This window comes from Triturus cristatus, chromosome 12 (assembly GCF_964204655.1).
Source record: "Triturus cristatus chromosome 12, aTriCri1.1, whole genome shotgun sequence".
Classification (NCBI taxonomy): Eukaryota; Metazoa; Chordata; class Amphibia; order Caudata; family Salamandridae; genus Triturus; species Triturus cristatus.
In genome coordinates, this window is record NC_140595.1 from 143,135,649 (window position 1) to 143,160,585 (window position 24,937).

A 24,937-nucleotide genomic window follows, 5' to 3' on the forward strand; every position below is an offset into this window, starting at 1 on the left:
CAACCTAATTTCACACACACACATCTGTTGGGATGTTACAGCAAAGGCCCCCTGCACGCTTATCCAGGCCAAGTCGTCGTCAGATTCAGTTTATAAGACTGAATTTTCAGAGCTCTTTTGTCATGCAGAGTAACTATGCTATGGTCCGTACGAAATCTTGCACCTATAAAACACGATTTTACTCTGGGAGCAGCCGAGAAGTCTTGGGATTTATCAGAAACCCATGCTCCATCAACATCTGCAAGACCTGGTTCACATGCCCCATCATTTGATGGGATGGAATTGAATACAATGCAATTGTTTAGATAGGACTGAACACAGAGTCCCTGTTGATGCAGCAATGCTAGTAAGGGAGCCATTATCTTTGTAAATACCCATGGACTGATTTCAACCCGAACAGATGAACCTGAAGAGTAATCCCACTAGCATAAAAGTGCAGAGACCTTTGATGGCCTTGATGAAGAGGTATGTGCAAGTATACATCCTGCAAATCTCTTTGCCAAAAAAAGTCCTTGTCAGAGACCATAGGAATAGCGCGTTGCAAAGTTACCATAAGAAATAAATGGTCTTTACCAAACGATTGAGCCTCTAAGTCCAATACTGGTCACTTGTCTCTGCGGACCCCCAGAACCAAAAAGGGGATGAATACACCATGACCCCGATTACTTTAGAGGTACCAGAACGTTTTTCTTCTTCTTGAGCAAGGAGGCCAAAACCCCTACCCACAACACCTCCATTTTATGGGATCCCTGGGAAGGCAGTAGGAATGCACCCAGATTCAGAAGGCTGCTAGCCGAACTGGATAAAGTAGCCGTCTGAAGGATGCTCGGCACCCCTGATCTGTAACATTATTTCTCCAAGTCTAGAAAGCTCCTTGAGCCTTCCTTCCACTGCTTCCAAGATGGAAGGATGGAATAGTCGGGAAAGCGGATTAGATGATCCCACTTTTCAACGACTTTCTTGGTTGGCACTGGAGATGTTTTGTACACTAAGACTTGGATTCCTTCTTGGAATAGTCACTAGCATCTCTGTTGCAAGGTTTGAAGTTCTTCAGAAAAGATGCATAATTAGACCAGGAATGTTTCTTATCCTTTAAGGATTTCCACATCTCATCCAGATGGCCTCCAAAGAGCTTCCTGCTGTCAAATGGAATCTTTATAATGAGGCCTTATAAGAGAAGTCAGCATCCCAATCTCTGAAGAGAAAAACCTAACCATATTCACCGAGCTAGACACCACTTTGATCATGTCAGCAGATAGATTGGTACAAATTTGCGATTGCTGCTCATCTGAATCATGTCAGGACCTCCTTCACTCTCCTGCAGATGATCAGAGACTTGAAATCCTTAACCACGATTAATGTGAAAGCAGCATAAGAAGCTGCCCTCAACATCAGATTTGCAGCTCCAAACATTTATGAAGACAGTCGTCCACCTTCTTGTCGAATGGGTCCGATGGAGCACAATCATATGGGTTCAAGGATGATCTCCCAGCCAGTGGCACCAAAATAGATTCTACTTTTATGGACTGAGGAAATATAGACTCCACTTCCTTCAGAGTCAGGGACTTCTGAATAAATCTGATACACAGAAGAACAGTTTATACTGGAGAAAATTCAACACGACAAAAAGTACACAAATAGGAGCCACTGGAGAGACCTTTTAATTAAGTCAGTCTTGTGTTTCTACATGGACAGCACTTCGCATGCTAGACTTTTTTGGGCCCACGCTTGTAATCCTAAAATATAAACTACGAGTCCCATAATGCAAACTGATCTCGGCAGGCATTAAAAAAAAAAAATTAAAAATCAGAACTGGCCGTGGCAGTTACAAACACCACCAGGCCTGCCTGCAACAGTTTTGTGTTTTTTTTTAATTAAGAACCCCAGAAAAGCCTTATAAAGCAACTAACCCAGTCTGGATCCTGGGTCAGCTTTGCTGCTATAACCCCTTCGGCGGCTGGGTTTATGTCTTTCAGTAGGATAGCTCTCCCACAGCCTCGTTTTTTCCAGATTTTCAAAGGGAAACGCGTCTAGGTGCCGGATTCTATTACAGGACCGGAGACTTCGTATTATGCTTCTCTTTCTATTTATTGCTACTCACAGCAGCCAATGAAAACTTGTATTATGTAAAACAAAACTACATTTCCCATGATGCATGCACTACATCACTTCCTGCAATGCCCCATAAGAGCCAGCAATACCGGAACCTGTCCTCTTTCTTTGCTGCTCACGCAGACAGTTAAGTGCTCTAGATTTTATGTGGCTTACAATTGATTAAATGTTTCTCTGACACTACAGCATACGCTAATTCTGTTTGGTACTTAATGTGAATACGCTTGCTTCGCGCGTTGATGGCATGCCCTGTGGGGCACTGTGACATTTCCGCTGAGACAGATTGCTTGCAGTTCAGGCGGCCCGGTGGAGCTCATTAGCAGGGTTGATAGCGCGTGTTCGCGCCCTCAGTAAGGATCTTGCCAGGCGTTCTGCCCGCTCCATTGATTGCGCTCTAAAGCGTTTGTGCATCAAAGGGAATTTAAGGACACCAGACTCCTTAGCAGCGCGTCTTGTGCGCGTGTTACCAATTTGCATAGCAGGGATCCCGGTATCGCTCCGCCTTCGGCGGGGTATCCCAGAGTGACTTTATGGCGCGAGGCTTCCCTAATCAGCCGGTGCGCTTTGGAGCCGATTAATTTCGTTTTTTGGTCCAGTTTCCACGTGTGTAGCCCAATTGGGCTATATTGTAGGATTGGGCTACACACGTCGCTACTGCCCGTTTTTCTTTCGTTTTTGGCTAATTTCACCGGGGTTTTTGGTCACAGAGCATCGATTACGCCTGGCTGGCTGCAAAATAGATCAGGGCCTGGAGGGAGCACACCTCCTTGGACATATTGGCTCTATTTGACTCCACTACGCCCTGTGGGCTGGAATAATTGGTGAAACAGCTTTGCTGAGGAGCTAGGTACCTTTCCTTCTGCTTTGTGCTGTGGGTTGGCTCCCCCCCCTTACTCCTCCTTCCTTCTGACCAGGTACATTTACAAATTTGGCTCAGCAATGGAAAATTGGGTCAATTATGAGGAGGATGACACCCTGTATGAAGAGGAAGTGGGTACCCCTTCCATCGAAGAGAACATTGTTGAGGCCCTGGACGCCTCAGTCCAGGAGTCGGTCAACAAGGCCCTGTAGAAAGCAGTTCCAGGAACTGTGCAGCCAGCGCTAGCTACTGCATTGAAACCTATAACCAAACAATTGGAGAAATTTGCGAAGCGTCATGGCTTCACTGCCCCGGCAGGTGTTCTCTCAGAAGGCTCGCAGCCTAAAACTTGGCCCCACTCTGCCTCTTATTCTTCACTGCCTCGTCCTGACACTGAGAAGGATACGGTTCAAGATACCGATACAGATCCTGGTACTACCGACACTGATACTCCAGATGATTCCCCGCCTAAAAAGAAAACCAAGAAGGTCAAGAATGTGGAAACTCCACAGACCACCCCTTCTCCTTTTACGTTCAACCCCGCTGACATTGTCCATCCCAGGTCATCAGATTGGCTTCCCGCGCCCAAAGTAGCGGCGTACTTGCATGCCAAACTCCGCAAGAGTTTTGACAAGGAGGTGCGCGCAACAGGCTGCGTTCAGAATGCCCCAGTCCGGACATTTGACAAATTAGCGGAAACCCCCGAAATAGATTCCAGCCTTCTGACTTTCCTCAAAAAGTTTGCAAAGGACCCAAAGAAGGGTATAGATCGCGCCTGGCGAGGATGCCAGGATAAGCTTTTGGATGTTGTCGGCCCTCTGGCCAAGATTTTGGAGATGGCTCTTGAGGCACAAGAATCAGGGACCACCATAGACTCCCATGTCTTAGTGGGTTGGACCCAGAGAGCCATATGCCTCTTAGGTAATGCCAACTGCGCCATTTCCACGGAACAGCGCAAATCGATACTCATGCGAATGGATTCTAACCTGACTGAATTGGCAGGAGCAGAGCCTGGACCTTTGGCAGACGGGAACCTTTTTGGCGACTGTTTTGTCAAAGATGTGGCCAAATACGTAGGCACGTTCACGACCTTGGATAAGGCGCAATCTGGTATTAAACGAGTTTCAGGCTGGGGTTTTCAACAGGGCCAGACGAGGCCGCGGAAACTTGTTTGGCCGTCAGTACTCACAAGGTCCTCAGCGAGGAGACTTCGGTCGCGGCAGGGGAGAGTGGGACTCTACCCGCGGAGGTACCTTCTACCCCAACAAGCGATGCTTCAACAGAGGCTCCTACCGGGGAGGTTTCCAGAACACCGAATCTACAGGTGAGTGCCCCGGATCTATTCCTTCTACCCTTGGGGGGACGTACTCAATATTTTTATCACAATTGGTTTCAACTATCGCAGGATGCCTGGGTTTTGCAAACAGTTCGGGAGTTTCATCTAGACTTCTTCCAGACTCCCTATCGGGTTCATCGGCCCAGACAGCTTTCTTTTTCCCGACTAGAGTGCGATTTCATAGATTCAGAAATAGAAGGATTGCTGCGGAAACACGCAATAGCACCTTGCGACGAGGGCCCTCGCGGTTTCTGCAGCAATATTTTTCTGTTGCAGAAGAAAGGCGGTGGTTACAGGTTGGTATTCAACTTGAAAGACTTCAACCAGTACATGACTTACAAGCACTTCAAGATGGAGGGAATTCATCTTTTGGCGGACCTTCTGAAGCAGGGAGATAGGCGTCCTTCAGGTCCAGACGGACCAACCTATCTGTCCGTCCCCATATTTCGTCCACATCGTCGATTCCTTCAATTTCAATGGCGGAACCGGTGGTACGAATATTTGGTCCTTCCTTTCGGACTTTCCTCGGCACCGTGGTTCTTCACCAAGGTTCTGAAACCCGTAGTTGCTTACCTCAGGGAACAAGGGGTTCGCATTATTGTCTATCTAGACGACATGCTCATCATGGAGCAGTCTCCGACGCTGGCAGCTCAGCAGTTGCGCATGACCATTCGTATCTTACAGAACCTGGGGTTTGTGATCAACGAACCCAAATCGGTTCTGTGCCCCACGCAGATGATAGATTTTTTTGGGGTTCGTCATAAATTCTCAGACGGCCCGTTCAGTCTTCCACGTTCCAAACTTCGGGATATCAAAAAGGAGCTCCGCTCCCTGTTAGCCAAGCAGATGGTGTCTCTCACGGTGATTGCCCGGATAGTAGGACTTCTCGCGTCGTCCATTCAAGCAATATTTCCGGGACCCCTACACTACAGGGCCCTTCAGCGACTCATGATTCAACACTTACAGAAGGGTCTGTCCTACACGGACTTCGTTCCTCTTTCCCCAGAGGTGCAGGAAGAGATAGTGGTGGCTTGCCCACGTGGAAGCGTAGAACGGCAGAGCAATTTTCGGCTCCTTACCAGAAGTGGTCATAGAATCCGACGCCAGTCGTTGGGGCTGGGGAGCGCGCTGCGGAAATATTTCTACAGGGGGACGTTGGTCTCTACACGAGTTAAGTCTACACATCAATTGTCTATAACTCCTTGCAGGGTCATTTGCGATCAGGACCCTATCTCCCAAAAAGGCCTCGTGTTGCATCCTTCTTCGGATGGACAACATATCGGCGGTCCGATACATAAACAAACTGAGGGGCACGAGGTCCTCAATGCTGGTAGAGATAGCGAAGGACTTCTGGCATTATTGCCTGAGTCATCAGATTTCGGTCATAGCCGAATACATTCCGGGTCAGTCGAATGTAGTGGCGATTGGAACTCACGCCACCTCAAGGACTACAGCGACTGGCAGCTTCACCCACAGGTAGTTCAGTGGTTGCAGGGGATATGGGGTCTTTGCGAGATCAACCTGTTTGCCTCCAGATTGAATCGCCAAATGACAACGTTTTTCAGCTGGAGGCCGGACCCATTAGCTCTAGCGACAGATGCCTTTTCACAGGATTGGACCCAGAGTTTGAATTATGCGTTACCACCCTTCATTCTCATTCCTCGCGTGTTCACACATGTGATGTGCCTGAAGGCGGAGGTGATATTGGTGACTCCCTTGTGGAAGTCGCAGCCTTGGTTCCCATTACTGCTGGAGGCGAGTTGCGACTTCCCCAGGAGGATCCCATGGTCCTCGACGATGCTCCAGGACCCTCATGGAGAGATGCACCCGATGGTACTATCGGGGCAGCTGTCTCGGATGGCCTGGAGACTTTCCAGCAGCGTTGGCAAATGCCAGGGTTTTCGGAACAAGCTTCATCAACCAAACATGGGCCCCCTCTACCAGGAAGCGGTATTCTTCAGCCTGGGGGTGCTGGGTTCGTTGGTGCATGGGACAACATGTGGATCCCGTGGGGGCAGATTTACCCTTCATTGTAAGCTTCCTGTCCGAAAAAGCTTCTGAAGGTTTAGCGTATCGCTCTGTTAACAATTTCCGTTCAGCCCATCGGCGGGCCACTCTCCGGTTGATGGCAAACCAGTCGGGATGCATCCTCTAGTATGTAAACACTTAAAGGGTATCAGAGTAGCTAATCCACCTAAGCCGAAATATTCTTCCTTGTGGGATGTCTCGCTGGTTCTTTCCCTGTTTAACCGATGGCCCAACAACATGTTGTCTAGGAAACAATTATCAACCAAATTGGCCATGTTGCTATGCCTGGCGGCTTGTAGATGTTCTGATGTTAAGGCTCTAGATATTACAGGTAGAGTATTTACTCCGGAGGGAGTTTCTTTAAATATCACTTCTAGAACTAAAACCATGTCACGCAGCGTAGATTATCATGCTTTTCCTGACAATGCTAAACTTTGTGTGGCTCAATGTCTTAAGGCCTATGAAGAATGTACCAGGCCTACTAGGCCTGATGGTGTGGTACAATTATTGATTGCCTTGCAGAAACCTTACAAACCTGTCACAGCGGCTACTATAGCCAGATGGTTAAAAAAATGTTATGCAGGAAGCAAGTATTGATACTCAAGTCTTTGGTGCACATTCTGTTCGAGGCGCCATGGCCTATAAGACCTTCATGTTGGGTTCTACTGTACAGGATATCATGCATTCTGCAGACTGGTCGCCTGAGTCAACATTTAAACAGTTTTATTATAAACCGGTGGGTGACATATCCTCTGTGGTCTTTAATCAGCGTTAAACTAGCATAATACGAAGCCTCCGGTCCTGTAATAGAATAAAAAATTAGCTAGCATTCGCGCCAAGAATTTTCAATTCTATTAAGGACACGGTGGCGAGGATTATCCCACCCGGTTACATTACAGTATTATAATCATTACCCACCCGTTTTGCATATATATTCTGGTTACACAGAAGTTACGGGTTGTTCGATCTCTGCTTTTTCAGGATCCAAAAAGAAGATGGATTAGACGTAATCCTGCTTGAAGTTGAAGTTCCTCCCAGCTGGTCTGGTTCTTCCACGTCGGAAGCTGTTGTTGGACTTTTGATTATATTATTGGACTTTAATGTTCGAAGCAAAGAAAGAGGACAGGTTCCGGTATTGCTGGCTCTTATGGGTCATTGCAGGAAGTGATGTAGTGCATGCATCATGGGAAATGTAGTTTTGTTTTACATAATACAAGTTCATTAGCTGCTGTGAGTAGCAATAAATAGAAAGAGAAGCATAATCCTCGCCTCCATGTCCTTAATAGAATTGAAAATTCTTGGCGCGAATGCTAGCTAATTTTTTATTCTTAAACATTTATAGGTCACCCACAGACAGACAGACCTACTAAAAGCCGTGAATGCCGTGTGTGTTTCCGAAATACAAATGCCGTCAGCGGAGCGTGTTCATTTGAGAAAGACAAAGGCATAACTTTCCAAAACGCTGAGCAGAGGCAAACGTGATTTATTTACCCAAAGGTGTGCACGAGCAACTAGTTCACAACTTTCGTATACCTGCCAACTCACACGGTGCTGCCACAGTGTGACACATGATATCGGCTCTCAACAAACAGTCTCCCAGTGAGGAGCCTATAGCACACGGTGGCAAGGATGACGACCTGTAACTAGTGGTTTTCTCGCGCTTTGAACTGCCTACATTCATTAAGGGGTGTGAAAACACCCCAGGAAATTTGCACCACCCTCAACAAGCTTTTATGGGGGGGGGGGGGGGTAGGGTGGTGTTCAAAAGTGCCTATAGGTACTTCTCGGCACGAGGCCTCGCCCCTTCAAGGCCCGCCCCCTCCTCACACTGAGGTTGTTCTTCAACTTGGCAGGTATGCTTTCATCTTTTATAATGTCCTCTTAGTCAGGCTTGTAAAAAAAAATTTGAAAAACAAAGCTGAAATGCCTTAAACAAACCAGGCTTAGAGTATATTCCTAAACATCTGGATTATTAACACCACCATGGGATAAATAAACGACTTCACCCCACACCAACCACCTAGAGTTTAAGACCTAAAGACAACATTTAAAAAAAAAAAAAACACAACAAAATCGTGTATCCATGGATTCCATGAAGAGTGTCCTGGATCAGGCACATTTAAAGGGAATTACTATAGCCCTTTGGGATAATTGATCGATTCCTTACAGGCAGCGCTGCCTAAAATGGGGACATTTGAACTGGCTTTGGGCAAGTTTAGATGAACTTCAGAGTTTCTCCCTCAAAAGCACTAAGTGGTGTGGCTGTTTAGGCCTTTGTGGGATACTCCCCAAGTCTCCCACCCCCCAATGCCATGTTCCCTAAAGGGTCGTAAGCACATCCACATACTGGTCATCTATAATGCTCGCCTTCGCTTCACTCAACACACAATCACTATCTACATGTTTAAAGCAGCAAGCTAAGGGCAGTCTCTGCCATATATGCAAACCACTGATACACTACGCTACCATATGATTTCTAAAGTTTTAAAATTCATTCCAATCAATTTAAAGACGGTAGATGCCCAGACTGGTACTCACGGTAGCCAATTCAGGTAGTGATACAGATTACTATTAGTTCAATCTTCCAGGTACATTTGAATAGGGAACCAGGCTACATTTTTGTTAAAGAAGGGGAAATAAAACAACGACAAAAAAGCCTCAGGACGGTGGAATGCTGTTCGTTTAACACAGCCCTGATAAGCAACGCATGAACTGGCTTGAAAGAACTTGCATTCCACCCTTGGGTGGGCTTGCCACACAACCTAGGAACTGCAAGCAGTTTAAAGCATACAATCAATGTGTTTGAAATACTAGTCACCCCACCTCTCAAAACTATTAATAAGTGAGATGTGGGAAAGGGTGGCGCGCTTTGTGAATGCGCCTCCCCTAAAAAAGCGCTCTTTGATAAATGTTAAGTGAGATCAGCTTCAGCACCGATTGCCCATTTTTAGGTCTCGCCTGAGCCAGCGCTTTAGCGCTGCTCTCGCGAGAGCTTTTGTAAAAGGGGGATCTGGAAGTGCAAACTAGTGCTTTTCAGGCCTCCAAATACAGTGCAAGTGCGCCGGGCGCGCGCACCATTTGGCAGCCTGAAAAGCACTGCCTGATCACTTTCGCGGCCGCTTTGATGTCCTCAGTGAGCCACGGCCATTGAGGACATCAAAGAGGCCGCGAAAGTGCTCACCATTTGCCACCCCCTCCCTTATCCCACTTCCTGCTTGTTATCACATCCTTGTTTCATGTGAAAGCGTGTTTAAATAGAGCACTTTAGGACGCACGGTTTAATGTTTTCTTTTGAGTTACTGCCATCTTTTTAGTATTGGACTTGTCCCCTTGTACTCAATAATATAGAATTGTGATATATTCTTTATTTTTCACAGTCTGAAATGCATTCATTGCATTTTTCCAGTTAGGATAGTCTTTTCTCCATGCATATGATGCCGCTGTTATTCGGCCGTGCCACGTCCGTCATCCCACGGCGTGCAGGTTAGACGCACGTAGTTTAACTAATTAGCCGCGAGCGCTGGGTTTCTCACTTCCCGTCTGACACTCGCACATACAGGATTCCGACTATTGCATCGTAGGGACTGATCATACCTCTGCAGTTGGAATAGGAGCCCTAGGACGCAGTTCAAAATCATGTCAACATTTCTGTGATGAGGTGGTGGTTTTTTCTAGGTATAGCAAAACAACAGTGTGGTCAGTCACATGAATTTCACTCGTGGTTTACTGAGCAAACATGTCTTAAGGGTATATTTATTAATTTACCTAGATACTCGCTGGTGAGATGCCATGGTGATCACAAGTTATTCAATTTGCATGGATAGTATCCAACTTGAAGAACTATTTACATACCGTCTGAAGCCTTTGAGAGAGCCACACCACCACCACGTGGAGTACGTATGGCTTTGGAACACTTTTTTACTTTTAAATAATCACTCCACTGCAAACAAGCATTTGCAATGCAATAGGTCTCGCAGTTAAACGAGTATAAGCTATTGGCATTGTAAATGACAAAGCCTTTTATTTATGTTTTTAAAACGAAAACAAAAATAAATGCATAGTTATTTGCAATGTCAATAGCTCAAACTCACGTAAATGCGAGACCTATTGCATTGCAAATGCTTGTTGTTACAATTTTGACTAGTAGCAGCCCCGTAAAGACAGCAGTATCTAGAGCAAACGTATAGTACCAGTCACTAACTTAAGTTCGGCCCAATTGACATACTTTTAGGGAAGGACTTAGAGACAGCTATTTCATCCTCAAACATAACGATCCCCGCCTTGGGGCTAGCCAAGGTGAGATGGGAGTTTTAACCAGACCAGTTCCCCGCCTGCCTCGGTGCCTGGACTTGTCTCAGCATCGCCTGCCACGCCCTTGAAGGCGGAGGTGCCGCAACACGTTTCACCGCCTTGTACAGCTCAGCGTGGAGCAAGGCAGCTCCCGCCCACACTCCCAATCTTTCCAATTCCCTCAAGATGGCAGCTGAATCACCCCATTCAGTGTCTGCTGGCGGCGTCAGTAACTGCTAATGGAAGGTGTATGCACAGCATCTGACTCATAGAAAACTGAACAAAATGTGTATCATTGTAACAGTTCAAGGGCAAAAACAACTGGATCATAATGCATGCAACGGATTAAGAAATTGCAAGAGACTCCTAGCATCCCTCGTGTGCCATGTGTAGGGGTCTATCATGTTTGGAATCAAGAGATCCCCCTTCCAACTAGGGGCATCTAAGACTTCTGAAAATGTGCTGCCCTTACAACCTTCCGCATATATATTCACATACCAGCAACCCCGATTCAGTGGACTCCCTACTTTAAGCCAAAAATGACTTTATTGAAACTGTCCTCAACTAAAATTAAATGGCCTCCGCTTCAACGGGGAAAATTAATTACCATTATTTAATCTTTCAGAATCTCTACTCCCTCTGCCCTGTTTCCAAAGGACGCACCAGGCAATTGGCCAAAATGACAAGCACAGCAGAGGTGGCATCGTTGATAGCTAGGGACAGGGCTGGGTTGACACCTTGTCCCACCCCGGTTTCCCGAGACTCCTGTTTTATGCCGAGATTTTTGGGGAAGGGCAAGTGAGGTAAACTGCAGAGGGTATGTATGGCGGGCGCATTTAATCAAGTTAACTTTGTTCCTGCCCTCAAGAAGGGTTCGAAAGGTCAAGCTTGGAAACTTTTGAAAGGAAGCCTCAAGGCACCCTCTTTGAAAGAGGGTGGGAGAAAGGTCATTGGTGGCCGCGGTACCTCATGACGAATGGGGTGCTTGGGGGTCTTGACTTCGTTAGCTCACCTGCCAAGCACCGCGCGGATGCAGCACCTGTGACGACCCCTTGGCCAGTCTACAGCAGCAGTGTCGTTATCCTGGATAGACAGTCTGCGGCAATTAAGTTCGATTCAGATCTTGTTTTATTTGACGCTTTTACAAAATGATGTGCATAGCTCCTCAAATCACACTAAGGATAAAGACACGGGCATCCGATTACAAACGCCTTGGATTGAACTGCCTCTAGGCGCTTTGTCAGTCAATGTTTGAAAGAATGCCCCGAGAGTAAGTTCTAGATGGCCTGTCACCCTTACTCTCTCGATGGACCAAAAGCTTCCCTGTCTTTTGTGACCCCTAAGCTCCTCCCACTCGGTCCATGGACCCATCATCACTGTGGCCTAGGTTACTGCAGTTCACTTGACTCGACTCCAAGCTCTTCCCTCGTCCCTGCCTAAGCACAGACGATATAGTAGTGTGCGTCCATTAGTCAGACACTAACGAAATTTGAAGCCCGCCCCCTCCTCTCACACTCAGGCCAGGGTACTATGCTAGAGGCCCCCTGGAACTCGCCCCCCTCCTCGCCCAGCACCTCGGGGTCCTTTGCCACCACTGCCTCTCTCGGTCGTCACATTTTGTCGATGTGCCCCAGCCTGACGACGGCATTCTCGCCTAAAAATGGTTCACGAATTTCACTCTTAGAGCAGAGGTCTTCAAACTTTTGGATGCCGAGACCCCCTTGTCAACATTTTGAGGTGTAAGGACCCCCTCCTGACAAAAATGTCTAAACCTGTGGGCAGGGCTACTGGAAATATGAGGCAGGTGAGGACCAAATTACGCGACAGGTTTGACTAAATTGTGTGGGAAGAAAATGTAAATGATGTTATGTGATGCAGCGTATTTTGGGATAGCATTGCTTCATTATTATGAAATTAATTTTTTGCACACAGTAACACAGAGAAAAGATTCCACCCCATCAGTACCTGTTTATAACCAAAATACAGCAATTAACATCAGAAAGATTTCTAGTCAACCTTTGTGAAGGGGCTTCCACTCCGCAGGAATACGTGCTGCCACATTAGAAGCTCACCTGGCCCGGGCCGGGAGAAGCAGGGGTCCCTTAAAACCCTGGCGGTTTTGTGCAGAGTTAGGCAGTTTATCCATGAAGCTTTCCTCTCACTGACTCACTCCCTCCCTTCCATCCCTCTCTCCTCTCCCAAACCCGGATCCCTCTCTCACTTTGCAGGCCATTTTCTGTCACCCCTTTTTACAACTTCTGAACTCTCCCCATTCAACCTCTCACTTCACCTTTAATCGCCTCTTGCCATTCTGTCTTTTCACTGCCCTCATCTCGGACAGTCTCTCGTATTTATCTCATGGCCTCTTTGGCCCCGTCACCTCCCGTGCCCCTCAGCACTTCTCATTCACCTCGTCTCTCCATTCAAATTTTTGTCTATTTGTATCTTACACCTCTCCAGTCCCCCCATTCATCTTTCACATCTACCCTTTGTTCTAACAGAAGCACTCACCTTTGACTCACACTTACTTTTTGCGTGTCCACACTTCTCTTCGGCACTTCACATTTCTCCTCATCCCTGACCTCTTCAATCTAACTCTCTCACTCCCTTGCTGTCCTCTCTCATCGCTCCTCACCAAGCATATGGGTCGGGCCCGTATGCTCCTCTCGGCCTGTGCCAATCTGCTTTTTGTTCCCTAATTCAAGAAGGCATGAGTTGTCTGTCACGCTGTTTTGGTGCAGGCCGCGCAGTTATGGAACTTGCACCCTCCTTTGCTTCGCTCCACCAAGAATCTATTATGCTTTAGGAAGATATAAAAACCTGGCTCTATGCTCTGTAGGTCACCCCATTTGGCTGGTTCTCCTTCTCCTTCTGTGTGTTTCTCATTGTCCTTCCGGCAGCAGATGGTTATTAGCCGCAGGACATCTTTTGGTAACAGTAGCACACTACAAATGTAAATAATAATAATAGGGAGAAGTAGGGGAGCCACTAGATCAGAACTTCGGGGGGTGGGGGCTAACACTCCTAGCCACGGCTGGCCCTAACACTGGTTACACACTGTGCAACAGTCTTTTTTGGTGCCCCACCCCCGTTTCCTTCTCCATGAATTCCCTCACAACCACTCACCAACAATGCACTTCATCTCTCTATAGCAGCTTTCTGACAAACATTTCATTTTTTATAGCGCTACTCATACTTTATTCACACTCATTTCTGTGATTGGCATGGTACATATTCTTTGTAGCAGGCACCTTAACCCTCTGCACTGTGTGGGTGACAAGAGTGCCCAGGTGAGTGCACGGTGAGAGATGCAACAGTGTGAGAGTAGGGTGAGAGGAGTGACTGCAGGGTGAGTGAGGTGGCCGTACAAATTTGAGTGTGGATGCAAGTTCAGAATGGGACGATTGAATGTATGATTGCTGATGGGCTTGTTTGAGTGAGTTGCATATTGAGCAGTGAGTGGGACAGGTGAGTGAAGTGTCACATGAGTGCAGGGTGAGTAGTGTGCTTGTGTGACTGCAGGGTGAGGTATAGGGTGAACAGCGCAAGTGCATTGTGTGCAGAGTGATCACTGTGAGTGCAGGGTGAGCAGGTGAATGGTGTGAGTGCATGGTAATCAGTGTGAGTGCATTGTGAATGCTGTGAGTGCAGGGTAAGCGTGAAAGAGAAGGGCGAGAATGATGAGTGAGTTGTCTGAATGCAGGGTTTATTCCCAGGCACTTGAAGTAACTCAGCATGTTATTGGAGGCAGCGTAGGGTTTAAGATCTAAGTTCAACTATTGCTATTATGGCATCAATCTGGGATCGAGGGTGGAGGAAATAAATAATGTGCTGATCCTGCAACAAACTTCCAGTCCTATGGTTAGGGTAGCCAGTAGATTATTTTGATGGCCCAGTTGGTACAAAAATAAGCAATCACCTAAAACAGTATTTTAAGCACGTATCTGTGCATATTTTGAACAGCAAATATAAATAGAAAGCACTTTTAATTGTGTTCTAGGTCTGCCGCACTGATCCATGACTGATAATTAAAGAGAACAAAGACAGAAAAGTCACATAACGAATGAATACATACTTTTTTATTTATAAGTCTATTAGGTGTCAAGAGAAGGTCTTTGTAGGCTCTTTAAATAACACATGGCTCGCATTTTTCTTTTGGCAACCCTACTTTATATTCCTTTTTATTAAATGCATTCTCACACTACAGCAGTAAATCTAAAATACAAATGTAAGGAATAGGCAGAGTGAGGACCCAGGGGGTACTGGAAGGGGGGGGGGACACTAAGCCTTTGTAACCGGTTCACAAAGGCATGCAAATATGCAAATGGTCTTTAAAGACCTGTGAAAAACTCTGACGGGCGTGCCGGCGATAAGACTCTAGACACTGCCCAGCTGAGCCTCCAGCAGCTCGAGTTGCACTGCAGCAGCCTGGGCTGAGACACAGGATGGAGGAAGAGGGGGGCTGAATCCCTTGGGCCTCGGCAGAAGTGTGCTTGGGAATGCGTGACCCCCTTTACATCGCTCCACGCCCCCCCTGGGGGTCGCGCCCCACAGTTTGAAAACCCCTGTCTTAGAGGGTAAAATTTTATTTTATTATTAGAAAAATGGCTGTACCACACGACTTTGCGCTCAGGTTCTGGAGGTTTCTTCAATCTATCTCGAATGTATGACTAATGGGATTTAATTGACACTGGAAGGATGAAAGGCCGACCTGGCCATACAAGGTTGTGTTAGAAATCTGCAACCTACAGACTGCCGGTAGAGATTCCGCAGCAGGTGCCTTGACCAACCAAGCTGTTTTACAGTTGGGGATAAAAGACACAACGTTTGCCATGCTTTTGACTTGCACCTCTGAAGCTACACAACTGCGGCCATTAGTTATAACCTACGAAGCATGCAAATTAATCCCTGAAGCGACGTACGGTACTAATTACTGAAATAGATCCACAAAGCACTGTTTTATACATCTATTTCTACAAATCTAGTACTATGTGTCCCTGCAGGAGCAAACAGAACGCACGCCCCCCAAAACTGACCCTCTAAAGTAGGCATACCCCCTGTACGGCAAAAGGCCGCAGAATGACAACCGGAAGATTGCGCTATACGTGATCCCCATCACAGCGCTGCTGCCAAGAACTTGCAACACCCCTGGCTCCAACTGTAGGCGAAAGAACGTTGAACCGACAAAGTGACTCAGAAGTTCATTTTGTAATATCCTTCCTCAGCACATCTACTGCAATCGCAGCGACGGCTAGCGCCTGGAGGCCGCTTTACTTGCACGTTGTGTGCTACAAACGCCCCACGCGTTGACCGATCCCGAGATCTCCTAAGAAATATATTTAACAAAAATCCAACCCGTCAAGTCTCAATGTTCAGCCATCCGCCTCTTTACCACTCAGTGCGCTACCCACGTCACGCCTCCCCACCTTCAATCGCTCTGAAAAGGCCGAAAGGTGACGTGTCTGTACTACAGCAACGACCAGAAAACAATTTGGACGGAAGGTTCAAGAGACTGCCCCCCCCCCCAAAAAAAAATAAACCTGTGGGTAGATGTTCAAAGAAATGTGCAGGCTAGGATGCGGGAGGCGTGCCCCTGGCGAGAGTTGCCAGGCGTCTGAAACGGTACCACCCCCCCCCCCCCCCGAACGAATGCATGGTGCCCCCCCTGTAAAAACCTGAGACTGCGGCGTTATGCGAACTAGGGGGCATATCAGCAACAGACGGCGATAAATATCGCAAAGCGTGCTTAGCGCTTTTATCAATATCGCTGGAATTCGTCCAGTTAGCGCGTTGCGTTACTCCAGGAAGATAAAATTCCAGCGCTAACCAGGAAATGGACCAACATCGCTTGTTTTCCAGCGATGTTGACCCCATAACGGAGAATGCCTTGCTGATACGACCACAGGGTCGTATCACCATAATCCACCTCCCATGTTAGCTATGCCTTAGTCAGGAATTTAACAGACGTTAAACTAATGCGTTAAGGCATAGTTAACAGGATTTAAAATATTGCTACCCCTCCTTGATATCACGAAGCCGAGGTAGCGATATTTTCCCATGGTGTTTTGTCAGGCACTCCTTTGCATCAGAAAGCGAGGCATGAACAAAACGGGAGCTGAATCAAGGAAACGCACTAGCGTGTCCTTGCAAATAATGCAATATATTAATTATCGCCGCTTTTCGCCGAAAAGGGACGCAAAAGCGGCGATAATTATATTACCAGCCCTTGATGATATGCCCCGTACAGTGCCCACGCACTCCTACAAGTGCGACAATCCAGACTGTTCAAGGCCCCCACAGCTCTAGAGCAGGTATTAGTTGTATTCAATGTATATAGAATTAAAAAAACACCCACACCCCCCATTAAGCTCATCTTTAAATTACACAAATGACACAAACAGCGCCACCATGTGGCAACAGTCATAAGCGCCGGTGTCCGTTGCCAAGCGCTAGAAACCACCGGCTCAAATTAAGCGCTGCGAAAATACCTTCGAGGCAAATGTAGACCTTTATCTATCCAATGGCGACAAGTGATCAGCACAGAGCTGGGTTAAATACTATCCGTTAGTACAGCGCTTTCGCGATTAGCATTACATTAATAAGTTACTCTTAAACACCTTGACTCAATATCACACTGGCCCCATGCCTTCTCTAGCGTGTCTTCTAAGTTTAATACTGTCGGGAGGAGGCTTGTTCCCCGTCACGAAAAGTTAATCAACGTATTGCTGCTCTTAGTTCAACGCACACTCCAGACACACAGCGAGAGCCTCACACCTTGAGAACAGTAGTAGATAGCATTTCTGGGTGGAGGTGAACTACTGTATTATGAAAATCTACTTTAAGCCTTCAAGGGTTATGCGCTGTGAGATCCCATTTCCATGAAAGCGCTATACACAGTCGGAGTCGGTCTCAAATTACAAAACTGTTCAAATAGAATTTAAATACAGCAGGCAAAGCAAAACGTCACATTTCGTTTCTTTGAGCGGATGGACCCTAGGATATATGGGGCTAGACCCCCATAGTTCGGCTTCAGGTGGTGAAAGCCGAGGGAGTTTTTAAGCAGCTGAGCGGCGTGTCGCAGTGGAAAATACGAGTCAGTCAGGCTTACCATTGTGAGAGTTCTGGAAAGGGCTGTCCGTTTGTGTCTGAACCGTCTCTGGAGCAACAGGCAGAAAGCTGCAGGCAGCAGATTTTATAGAGCCTCCCAGCTTTGTTCAGCTACACACGCAACGCCCTAAAGTGACTTTTTTAAGTCTCGCCTTGCTATCGCGTAAGCGATCGCAAAGCGAGAACTATTGTAAAAGGGCTTTTCCAAGTGCTCCGAAAAGCGGATTGCATGGCTAGCACGCGCACAATCACGCGCATCGTGCCGCCATGCACTCCGCTTTTGGGAGCACTTCAAAGGGTCCGCTCCCCCGCCTGGAATGCGCTCCCCCGCCCCCGCCACGCTCCGCCGGGCTTGTCTTGTTTGTTTTGAGAATCTGGTCACCCTACATTTACTGCAAGAACTGACTGGTATGTATTATGCACGTCTAAGAGCAGCCTCTCAAACACACGCAGTGCACAGTCCTGGCACACACAAACACCCCTCAGCTTGACACTCACATACAGGCAGCACAATAACACCACAGGCCTGTAAACTCACATATATAAACCGCCCTCATCCCATGGAGCGTTCTTATTGTCGCAGCCAAGAATGATTTTCGCATCACCATGGTTGAAAATGCAAATTTTCATGCATTCACGGATTGCACACACACGCCCCCACCCTTCCTAACCCCCCACCCCAGCACACACTGCCATGCAGCGCCCCCGCACTTGTGTTCACGCACTGCCATGCAGCGCCCCCCTTCCCCCCAGTGTTCACTGTTCTGTATCACACGCCTCTAGGCGCTCGCTGCAGCCTAGCAGTTTCAGGAGTGAGTGAACGCGGGTCTCCTCCGAGAGGTTCACGGGCCCCCAGTGTCGCCTCACGTCAGTCTTCAGTAACAGCCAGAACAGAACTGGTTGGTGCAAAATCATTGTGCAAAGAAAATATGCGGAAGTGTGAGGTTTGCAGCTCTCTGCACTCACTGTGAGCAGCGGCCACTCCCGAAGGGAGCCTGGACTCTGACCCCCAGGGGCCCCGGCGCTAGATGGTTTCCACTGTGCACGCACGTCCTTTCTTAATGACAACATGCAGTGATTTTTATGTTTTCGTCACTCCGCAGGCACTGCGTAACCACCACACGACGAGTTGTGGGGACACAAGCCGCGCCATGAGTGGAGTTCGGTGACAAAGCTGCAGGCCCTGGACGGTCGCTCTGGCAAGAACGAGCTGACTAGACGCGCCATCTGGGCGCCATGAACAATCTATGTTCCTGTTTCCTTTACTCTTTTCTACCCTCCTGCCGTCCGCAAGTACGATTCCTGGCAGGGCCAGCTCGGCTTTTCATCCTCCTGAAGTCTCTAAATAAAGAAGCATTGGTGATAGTAATAGCAGGCACTGACAGCACCACACGACCCCATGACGCGTGCCACCCTGTGCCGGTGCTGAATTTATATTCGGCATCGGGTATTATTGTTGCAGTTATTAATGCGTTCCAGCGCCTCGAGGGAAAATGAAGCACTGTATAAATGAAACAACAGTACCATTCTATTATCATTATAAGATGCTTGTGACTTTTAGTTCATAACAAGGGTCACGTTGCCTGGGTGTTCTCTCACTAGACTTTATGTTTTAAACGGATACATTTGCATTTCTTGTAGCATTTACATAACACCTTGTCCCCTTTATGAGGCCCGAAGCGTTTTAGAGTATAGGAGTAAGGGTGGGGTAATAAGGTGACTCAAATCATCGGAGCACAATTTATCCAGTTCAACTTTCCCATTTAACAAGTCATTGCATTCTGGGAATTGTAGTCCTGTTTGGGGTTACTTGCACCACCACTCATGCAATCTCTAATTAACAACAACGTTTATTCTAAGGCGTGCAAACAATAAATCGAGCTCCATTTTTGGGGGTAATATTATTAATAGCTTATAAATTGAGCAATACAGAAACAGTAATGTTATCACAGGAAGCCGGATTAGGAAGATCAAAGCAAAGTGCCGTGCCAGGCCAGGCGTGGCGTCTGCCTGCTGGCTAACTCATTGAAAAGCGTGCACAGTGTGTGACTAATTTAGAAGAAACACCGGCCGGGCCTTTCACTGGCTGCTTGGCAGTCTGTCTGCCTGTGAAAGGCCCGACCGGTGTTCCTTCTAAATTAGTTATGCATGCTTTCACTTTAATTCATGCTGCAGGCAGCCATCGGGTCAGGTCACTCGGCTGTGTTCATTAATTAAATTACACAATACTTACTTATTCAGTCAGTGGCACAGTACTCGCCTCTACCACCTCAATCCCACACAAGCTCGATATGTTCTCTTGAGCTAGCCTCCAACTCGTGACTGTGGCAATAAAAGTACATTCCAAACAACAAACTGGAAAATTCTGGATTGACCCCTCCCCCTGACCCCTGCACACCAATCACTTCTGAACAACAAACTCTTACGAGGAGGCCACTGCCACACCCCACTACTTTACCGAAGCGTTGGAATTAATGGGGAGCTTCTGACTCCTCCCTGGGCTAAACAAAATTCGCTCAAATGAAAAGCTGTATTCTGCCAGTCTGGTACAGTGTGAAGTGTCAGCTTGTTTGCGACAGCCGAGAAACGAAACCAGGACAAGATAATTAAGTGCTTTAAGATCGGCAGTAAAGATTGCAATCTCTTTGTTCCCAGCATCAGTGAGACGCAAATGAACAAACAGCGTGACGCCAAAGGTCTTATTTTTTTTAAAACAAACGAGGTCACTGCTACAGGGAAAGGAACAACAAGCATTTGCAATGCAATAGGTCCCGCATTTACGCGAGTTTAAGCTATTGGCATTGTAAAAGACGATGCCTTTTATTTATGTTTGAAAAACGAAAGCACAAATAAAAGGCATTGTTATTTGCAATGTGAATAGCTCAAACTCGCGTACATGCGAGACCTATTGCATTGTAAATGCTTGTCCTTCCCTTCCCCTCATGCATAGCTGCCAAGGTTTCAGATTGCTTATGTGTGACATTTTCCATATTACAGTGCTGATATGATTGACATTCAGCAACTATGAGTGACACTTTCTCGCGAGCAAAATCAAGCAATGAAGACGAGGGAACACATAAATAAAAGAAAATGCACTCATTTGAGCTGCTAGAAACGAATAAGATCTTACAACTGTTGCACGTTTGCGGCTAGGTAAAATGCCATTTCCGATGCATAAAACCCAAAACCCATTCGCAATATAGGGAATTGCAAGTTTTGCGATTACCTAAATTGCGAATGCTTTTAGGGAATCGCAAATTGTGATTCCACATTTGGAATGCTTCAAAGCCTTTCCTAAATGTGACTTCGCATTTAGGAAACGCTAATTTACCATCAAGTTGATGGTAATTTGCTAAAACTTTGAAAAAAGCACAAAAGTGCATTTTTCAAAGTGCCATGTGGGGCACCCATATGCCCCTTAGGGCATATGTGTGCGCCACATGAGCATACATGCCACATTTGGGGGTGCCACAGGGTGGCCTTTAAGGCCCCCTGGCACCCTTCAAAATGCATTCACAATTTGCGAGTACCTATTGGTACTCGCAAATTGCACTTGCAATTTCCCATTCATTCCTATGGGCCTGTAGGCCCATAGGAATGAATGAGAAGCCATTCCTTATTTGCGACTCGTAATTTGCGAGTCACAAATAAGGAATATGTAGGAATCGATATTTTTATAGCGATTCCTACATGCATAGGATTTTGCGAGTCCTTAATTGCGATTCCTTAATAATCGCAATTAAGGACTCGCAGAATCCGACCTTGATGCATGTGCCAGTAAATGCTGATCTTGCTCCAGCACTCTGCAAAATGTGTGCCACTTAGAGTGACACTTTCTCGTAACTAAAAATAAGCAATCGCAGTGCACTGAAAGACATAAATAATATAAATCAGATCCTTTTGAGCAATGAAGTTCAAAAAGAATCTTGAGCCCTCTCCCAAACTGACAGACAATGCTCTCATTACAACCATCTTCAGTGAGTACCCTTTTGTGGACTCACCTGTGCCACCACAAGCAAACTCTTCCTGCAGTGCCAGACTGAGGCAGAGAGCATCTTTGGCCAGTGTTGTTGGGCAGATGGGCCAGTGAGCTCACTGGCAGTAATGCTGTAAAGTGTGGCTGCAGGTTGCGGTCTCACAGCGCCGCTCTGGTGGCGACCATTTATTTTCAATACAAATTTACTTACCTCTTAGTATGTTGCCCCCTTCCTCCAGGCCGCAATGAACAACTGGATTCCCTCTGCAAACGTGCCGCCCGGGCTTCATTCAAGGCTCAGCAGTAGCTGCACTATAGTGTGTGCCTGGGCTCCAGCAGCGGTCGCGGGGATTCAATCACCATGTGGTGGTGAGAGCAGTGCCATTGCCCAGACGGAGTCCCAAAACTTTAGCCACCCGCACATGCTGCCACAGGAGGCGGCAGTAGGACGTGGTGTCCGGCGCAGTGGTAATAGCAATTGGGCACTGCCTCTCCTGACACAACACGCAGTCAGGATGTAATGCCGCGCCCAGGAATACTATTGATACATTGTAGCCAAGCTCCACTTCAGGCAGCCCTGAAGCCTGCTGGGAGCACCGTGCTCGTCACAGCGCCACTTCAGCTACTAGTTTCACAGTCGAGCCGGTACCTATAATTGACACTAAAAGGCTCCTTATGGCAGCAATATCAGGGTCTCCCTACGATCCCAGTCCAGTCTCTGTGATCAAACTTGCCCCGGGACCTGTTGCCCTTTCACTCACCTCCCTTTTAAATGCAATGTTTGACACAGGGTACTTTCCTAAACCCTGGAAGGTATCCTCGATACTGCCACTGCTAAAGAAGCCCAGTTTGGACCCCAAGGATCCTAACAATTTTCGACCAATCTCATGCCTCCCGCTCACAGCAAAACTGGTCGAGAAAATAATGAATGTGCAACTCAGTGCCTTTCTACGCGAAATTAAAGCTCTGGACCCCACTCAATATGGTTTCAGAGAAGGACACAGTACTGAGTCTGCCCTCATAAAATCCACCAAAGAGATTAGGGAAGCCCTGGATCAGGGAGGCAAGGCCACTCTAACTATGCTGGATCTATCTGCGGCCTTCATCATGATTTGTTTTTTTTTTTAAACAATTTTTATTGATAACAAACAGCAACACTTCAGGCATTACAGAGTTATCAGTGGCAAGGCAGAAAAATCGATAGGATACTTTCCCATCTATGCAGAGTAAGAGGATACTGAACACATTCTCTCGCCTGGTACCATAGTAATCATAACAGTGGTTACATCTTGACAGAGGTAAGAAGCAATGGAGAACAGGTGCGTGTTGTCTGTACTGTGGACTGCTAATGGTGGCTGCCTGGTAATAAGGTCCCCGCCACCCCATCCCGTAGATCCATCAATGTTCGCCTCTCCCTTCTCAGTTACACCGTGGGAGAAATGCATATGTCACCCCGATATTTATTTCACTTTCCCCATTTACTGTCCCACTTTTTGGGGCATCCTCGCCCCTTGAACACCGTCTTTTCAGCCACCATGGCATAGTCCATGTCGGTCGCCCATTCCCTCAACCATGGCAGCACATCAGATCCCCACTTCTAGGCAATATTACTTTTGGCTATGGTCCACCCCATAGTCGCCCATGATTGTTCCGTCTGGGTGAGGTCTGTTGCGTCCCAAATGTTAGAGAGGCATACCTTGGGGGAAGAATGAATGGGTTTGCCGCAGGCCCTGGTTAGTTGCCGAGTGACAGCCGTCCAATAAGTTTGAATGTGGGGGCAGTCCCAGAGTATGTGCGTGAAAGTACCAATCTGGTTGTAGCGTCGTAGACAGAGTGAGTCCGTTCTCCTACCCAACCGAAACAACAGCGTTGCATCAAAATAAACCCTGTGGAGCACTTAAGCTGAACCAGTCGGAGTCTCAGTGGAATCGCCACCTCCCTAGGGGAAGCGAGCGCCTCCCGCCAGTCATCGTCCTCTATCTCCCCCAAGTCTCGCTCCCAGCTCCCCCGTAGTTTCAGCATCGGGTCCGTCCGATTGTTTACTAATTTTTTGTACGTAAGTGATATAGCTTTGCGGTCCATGGTATCTAACAACAGTCGATCTTCTAAGGGGGAGGAATCTGGAAGGGGAGCATCACCGGGGAGGGCTGAGTCAATAGCGTGGCTTATTTGTAAGTATCTAAAGGTCTCTGAGGGGGGAGGTGGTATTTCGCTTGTAGGTCTGCAAACGTGGCCTTTTTCTCCTTGACCCAAAGGTCCCCAACCCTGGAAATCCCAATCAAGTCCCACTTGTCAAACCCCGGGCAGGCACTAAGGTGACCTAAGATATCTGGTTCCCACAATGGAGTAGCCTTAGTAAGACTTTTATGCCACCCCGGCTTACGCTGGACTGTGTGCCATACCTCCACCGTGTGAGCCATGGGGCCAGTCAACCGCAGTCTACGATGGTTCGTATAAAGTGCCCTGTTGTATCCCCCCTTCCCCTTCAGCCAGTGGTCCGCACGGAAATTAGGGTCGTCGTGTGGTCCAAATATCCATCTGTTGATGGCTGTCAGCTGCGACGCCTGGTAGTAAAGGCGTAAATCTGGCAATCCTATACCCCCGTCGTACCACCCCATGGTGAGTTTATTTATGGCGATCCTGGGGGGGCGACCGTCCCAGAGCAACCCCCGCACCACCCCTTCAATTTGCGTAAAGTAGGAGTCTGGGATCGGGTTAGGAGCGTTTTCCAGGGCGTAAAGAAAGCGTGGGAGAGCAAGCATTTTAAACAAGGAGGCGCGTCCCAACAGAGTCAGGGGCAATGACCTCCAATGCGTGACATCCGACCTCAGACATTGCAGGGGCTTCTTAAGATTCCGTTCATAAAAAAGATTCACGTCGGAAGTGAGAAAAATGCCCAAGTAAATAAAGCCCTGATCCACAACTGGGATGTCATAACCTCTAGGGCTAGATGCTCATACATTTGAGATTTGGACCAGTTGATCCGATATCCCGAGTGTGCCCCAAATATGTGGAAAATATGAAGAACCCGACGCAGAGATCGTGACGGTGAAGCCAAGTACAACAAGACATCGTCTGCATAGACGATATGCGGTCCTCGTGGTCGTGAGTCCATTTGAGGCCCCTGATTTCGGGGTCACCCCTCACCCAGACTGCCAAGGGTTCCAACACCATGGCGAAGAGGAGCGGCGATAGTGGGCAACCCTGTCTTGTGCCCCGCTGGAGGGGA

The 24,937-nt window shown here is 47.4% G+C and overlaps 1 protein-coding gene across 3 annotated transcripts in view; it reads right to left on the minus strand.

The window, feature by feature from the left end:
- Nucleotides 1-24,937, minus strand: part of LOC146772924 (protein S100-A11-like) — a 43,492-nt gene that overhangs the window by 11,893 nt on the left and 6,662 nt on the right. Inside the window, exon 1 of one of the 3 annotated variants that reach the window (XM_085639692.1) lies at nt 19,966-20,058. The exons of 1 other annotated variant lie outside the window; for it this stretch is intronic. Coding sequence is in view for 1 of the 2 variants with exons in the window: in XM_085639691.1 (XP_085495817.1) it covers nt 17,734-17,736 (3 nt within the window). In the remaining variant the exon portion in view is untranslated. Of the gene's footprint in view, nt 1-17,733; nt 17,787-19,965; nt 20,059-24,937 lie in introns of those variants that run through there. One more of the 3 variants, XM_085639691.1, reaches the window with a different exon arrangement.